The 5,951-nt window shown below is 38.4% G+C and overlaps 1 protein-coding gene across 2 annotated transcripts in view; it reads right to left on the reverse strand.

Annotated features, from left to right (window-relative positions):
* Itgb3bp (integrin subunit beta 3 binding protein) overlaps positions 1 to 5,951 on the reverse strand; it is a 56,453-nt gene that overhangs the window by 10,770 nt on the left and 39,732 nt on the right. For both annotated transcript variants that reach the window (XM_029539917.1, XM_021200456.2), the window contains 2 exons: positions 4,839 to 4,932; positions 3,707 to 3,766 (listed from right to left, as the gene is read on the reverse strand). In XM_029539917.1, coding sequence (XP_029395777.1) covers positions 3,707 to 3,766; positions 4,839 to 4,932 — 154 coding nt within the window. The remainder of the gene's footprint in view (positions 1 to 3,706; positions 3,767 to 4,838; positions 4,933 to 5,951) is intronic.

Raw genomic sequence — 5,951 nt, forward strand, 5'->3', positions numbered from 1 at the left:
AAAATTCAAGGCATAATGAATCCTACAAAAATCATTTATCCCACAGTAATGCCCTTTAATGGGAATGTATTATATGAAATCCTACAGACTTAATTCAAAAGAATGATTATAAATTACTCAAAGATTTCAAAGATGACACAAACTCCTGAGTGAATTATAAGAGAACACAAATAGCTAAAAGGAATAAAGGAGTGTGGAGCTGGTAGGTGGCTCAGTCAGTCTAATCGCCAGCAGCCACCAAAGCCCAGGCATGGCGCTCTGTCTGGATCCCCAGTAACAGAAGGGCAGAGACAGGCAGATCCCGAGAGCTTGCTGACCACTCTGGGAAATCAATGAATTCCAGGTTCAGTAAAAGCCTCATCTCGAAAAGTACTCCAGAGGGGCTGGAGAGGGCTCAGCAGTGAAGAGTACTTGGCTCTTGATTCCTAGCACCCAGGCCAGGCTTACAATCGCCTGTAACTCCAGTTCCAGGGGATCTAATCCCCTCTTCTGACTCCCATGGACACTGACACATGTACACACACCAAATACCCATACACATAAAATAAATATAAAAATAAAAAATGAGATGGAGTGTGACAGAGGAAGATACCTGGTATTGACCTCTGGCCTTCAAATGAACACACAGTTATGTGCACATATATTCACACTACATGCATGTACAAAAAAAAAGAAGAAACAAGCCAATACAGGATATGAATGTGGAGTGAAAAAATAAAACAATCAAACAAGAAAATCCTAAAAGATCCAAACAAAACAAAAGGCAAGTAAAATGCAAGAAATTCCAAGTTCACTACATCAAATAGGAACCTCCATAGACTGACTCACCAATAGATAGGATAGAACAGGAGAACAGCATACTAGGGCTGAAAACAAGAGAGGTGAATTGGAATATGCAAACAATGACAAAGATGAATTAATAAGAAAGGATAAACATAATGTAGAAGACCCTATGAAAAGACCAACTCTATAAATCATGAGATGGAAGAATGAGAAAGACTTCATGTTAAAGGCATAAAACTAACTCAGAATACTATACACAGTGAAACTATTTGCTATAATTGAAGAAGAAACACTTTTCATGATTCAAACAGGCTAAAGGATTTCATGATACACAGCTAGGCACCTTACAGCTCTCCTATTCCCAATCTATTGGAGTTGGGCCATGCACAAGGGCCAGTGCTTGACAGTAGATACCTTCAAGGAATCTACTGGAACAAAGACAAAGGTATCCATGATGCTACAGGAAAGAGTAAACCACATTAGAACAACGATTTAGCAAGTAAAGGCTACGAAAACCTTAAACACTACAAAAACAAAACAAAACCAAAAACAACAACAACAAAATCAACAAAATGGCGGAAATAGAATAGTTTGAATCCCTAGTAAATGCCAAGAGCATATGGTGGCTCACCTATAATGCCTTTTAGTAATAATTCTGAATAGTAATGGTTTCAATGCCTTAATCAAAAGACACAGACTAGCAGGTTGAATAACAGCAGGTTTCATCTGTTGTCTCTAAGAACACACTTGACTATCACAGGTTAATATTTAGGCTCAATGGGCAAAGCCCTTGCTATGCACACATGAAGACCAGAGTTTGGATCCCCAGTACTCATGTGAACGCCAGGAGGGTATGGTGGCTCACCTATAATGCACAGAAGACAGAGAGAGAGAGCCCAGGAGCAAATTGCCGAGCTAAGTTAGAAAAACTGGCAAGCTCTGGTTTCAAGTAAGAGACCTGCCATGTATGGTGGAAAGCAGTCAAGGAGGACAGCCAATCTCAAACTGTGGCCTACACACTCACATTCATGCATGTGTTTGTGTGAATGAATACACACATGCATGCATACCACACATGGACAAAACAAGACAAATGAGAAGGGCCAGAATGTAAAAACACATTTGGAGAAAATGAAACTAGGATACAAGCAGATATTGTTCTAACGTCTGACAAACTAGCCTTCAAAGCAAAATTAGAAGCGAGAAGGAAGAGTACTGATTAACAATTCACCAAGAGGACACTGCCATTTTAAACACATGTGCACTGATTATGTGTGACTTAATTTCACAAATGAAATACTACTACTACATGTAGAGACTCAGATGAATCCCAATGCATTAATAGTGAATATCTTAGTCAATATTTTGTTTCTGTGAAGAGACACCAGGACTATGGCAACTCTTATAATAAGAAAGCATTTAATTGGGACTGGTTTACAGTTTCAGAGGTTTAGTCCAATACCATCATGGTATATGTTGGCAGACATGATGCTGGAGAGGAATCTGAGAGTTCTACATCAGGATCACCAGGCAGCAGGAAGAGAAAAGGCCACTGGGCCTGGACTGGGCTCCTGAAACAGCAAAACCCCACCCCTCCACTGATTCCTCTAACAAGGCCACACCTCCTAATTCTTGTCAAGTAGTGCCACTCACTAATGACCAAGCATTCAAATATATGAGCCTATGGGTGCCATTCCTATTTAAACTACCACAGTGGATAACATCAAAAACCTAGTTGCATCAGCACCCTGACAAAAAATAAACAAGAAAAAACATGTGAGTTAAGTGAGATCACAGATAGACCTAATAGACACTCCAAAAGATTCCAACCAAACACTGAATAATGTACATTCTTCACAGTATAACATAGAACTTTCTCTAACATAGATTATATACTATGATACAAAGCAAGTTGTAACAACAACAACAAAAGAAAGCTGAGATAATTTCTTGTGTTATCTGACCACAGTGAGATAAGACTAGACAGACATCAACATGAAAGCTATAGAACCTATGTAAACATATAGATTGGATGACACACTGCTGAATGATGAATGGATCACTGAAGGAATCAAACAGGAAATTAAAAAATTCTAAGAACTGGATGAAATTAAAAACACATACAAAAAAGCCCTATGAAAACAGTTCTATTAAGGGAATTTATAACTACTTTAAAAAATTAGAGAGATCGAATAGATGACATATTGATGTAGATTAAGGCCTTGGAAAAAACAAGAACAAACCAACCAAAAAAGCAGAGGTAAAGAAATGATTAAGATGAGAGCAGAAATTAATGAAATGAAAGTAAAAACCAAAAAGGCAAACAATAGCAATGTAAAGACTCAAAAAAGCAGTTGGTTCTCTGAAAAGATAAACAAGGCTTGACAAACACTTAGCAAAAAGAATAACTAAACAAATAAATAACTATATAAATAAACAACCCCCCAAAACAAACAAAACAAAAAAACTCCAACAACACCCAAAATAATAAAATGAGAGATGAAAAGGGAGCCATTACAAGAAATACTGATAGTACATATATTAAATACTTATATTCCACTAAATTAGAAAAATTTAAAGATGGATAAATATCTATATATACACATATTAGTTCATGAAATGATTATAAAAGTACTTTTTTTTTGCACTTCTCTTTTTTTAAAAAAAACATTTATCTTAGTTTTTGTGCATGAGTGTTTTGCCTACATGTAAGTCTGAAGACCTTGTGTGCCTGATGCCTGTATAGGTAAGAAGAAGGCACCAAATCTCCAGGAATTGGAGGGTTAGGTGGTTGTAAGCCACCACATAGGTTGTAAAGAACCAAAACCAGGAGTAGCACATGCCTTCGGCCGGTGAGCCATCTCTCCAGCCCCATGGAAACTTTTTTTTTTAAATGTACTAAGCTAAAACACTACAATCTTACCTTTGGGAGGAACTCTTGATTTTTTCTTTTCAAACAACTTTTGTTTTATTACTTTAGTCACTAAAAGAGAAAAAAATAAAACAAAAGCACCCTCACATTACAAAGTAACACAAGTGGTTTATAGAGACGGCATAGTGCTTAAGATAGCGTGCTGAGCAATTGTGAGAGTTAGAATTTGGGTTTCTGCACCCATTTACCAAGCTGGGAAACTTGTGTATGACTGGAATCCCACCTCTAAGTAGGCTGAGGACAGGAAGATCCCTAAGACGTTCTGGCATTCAGCCTAGAACAGAAAATCTAAGTCCCAGGCTCAAGAAGAAATACTGATTCACAGGATCAAGCAATGATCTAAAACACTCCATGCCTGCACACAGGTGAGCACAATGAACAGATGACCTCAAACACAACCTTTTTATTCCAAGACTTTATATAAAATACTTTGACATGGCTGATGCACACCTGTAATCTCAGCATTCAAGAGGCTAAAAAAAAAAGAGAGCATTGCTGTGACTTCAAGAACAGCCTGGGGTACACAGTGAATTCCAGGACAGTCTGCTCTATGAACAAACAAACAATACTAATACTACAACTATTACTTCCTCATGTTTGGATGAAGCAACTGTAGAAAAAGAATAATCAAAGCAATAGATAATAGGTATCAAGCACAATGTAGTGCCTGCCCTCTTACCACCTTACTTTGAAAATGAGCTCAGTGTAAAGGAAGTCTGCTAGCAGTCTCCTCTGTGCAATCGTTTCCGAATTCAAGAGGAAGCCATAAAGCAACACAACCTGATAAAGAACACACGCCTTCTAGAGATGACAACAGTACTTCTATCTGGACAGCTTTGGGGTATGTGTGATCTCTCAGACTGAAACTTGAGAAACATTGGAAGGTTTATCTCTAGAATTATTAACATTAAAAATCCAGGTGCTGGAGAGATGTCTCAGAAGTTAAGAGCACTGGCTGCTCATCCTGAGGCCCTGAGTTCAATTCCCAGCACCCACATGGTGGCTTACAACTGTCTATAATGGAATCTAATGCCTTTTTTTTTGGGTAGACAGAAAAAACACCCATATACATAAAATGCATAAATTTAAAAAATCTTTAAAAAAATACATAAATGTTTCTTACTTAGCTCTTTGGTTTTCCTTGCTTCTCTTTTTAAGGAGCATGGTACTAGGGAAACACCAATGAGATCTTCAAGTTGTCTGTTGCCCTGCAAAGCCTGAAAGAAAACTATTTTTAATGAGTTAAGTAAGTTATCTACAACTAAGAGATTATTTACAAAGGAAATATAATACATTGTTTTCATTTAAAAGATCTTAAATTAGGAATTTTGAGTTTTCCTGGTAAATCATGTATTATAAGCCCTATAATGACTATAATACTAATTTTGTTTCTTTGCTTGTTTGTTTGTTTTTCTTTTTGAGGTTGTGGGGTAGTAAAGGTTTGAGATAGAATTTCCTTATGTAGAATAGGGTGGCCTCACACTCCAAAGATCTGCCACCCTGTCTTTCAAATGCTAGGATTAAGGGAGTGCATCACTATGCTCAGTTACGAGCAGGTAAATATGCTATACGTAGTGGCTCACCTTTAATTCTAGCACTTGGGAGGCAGAAGCAGGCAGATTTTTGTGTTCAAGGCAAGACAGATCTACATTAGTGAGTTCTAGAACAGCCAGAAATACATAGTGAGGCACTGTCTCAACCAACAACTACAACAACAACAAAACAAAACAAAACAAAACAAAACAAAAAACCTCTAACATGGTGCCACAGCTCTCCATACTCAAATACTGCCAGAGAGAGCTGGTCTTCCAGGAGTGCTGACACACCTGTGAAGACAAGTAAGACCACCACTTCTGCTCAAATTCCTGTCCCAAGAGGGACTTGCCCAGAGGCATCAGGACACAAGAGCCAAGGAACAGCTGGGGACAGATGGTTTCCGTCTGCACGCTGGAGCTGACCCTGTGCCACAGCTCTCCATACCCAAATTCCTCCCGGAGAGAACTGGTCTGCCAGGAATACTGATATACAGATTTGCAGAGGGACAAGCCACAGCAAGACCAGCTAACACCAGATATCCAGATGGTGAAAGGAAAGGGCAAGAACATAAGCAACAGAAATCAAGGCTACTTGGCATCATCAGAACCCAGTTCTCCCACCACAGCGAGCCCTGGATATCCCAACACACCAGAAAGCAAGACTCTGATTTAAAATCACATCTCATGATGATGATAGAGGA

This window comes from Mus pahari, chromosome 6, assembly GCF_900095145.1.
Source record: "Mus pahari chromosome 6, PAHARI_EIJ_v1.1, whole genome shotgun sequence".
Taxonomy (NCBI): domain Eukaryota; kingdom Metazoa; phylum Chordata; class Mammalia; order Rodentia; family Muridae; genus Mus; species Mus pahari.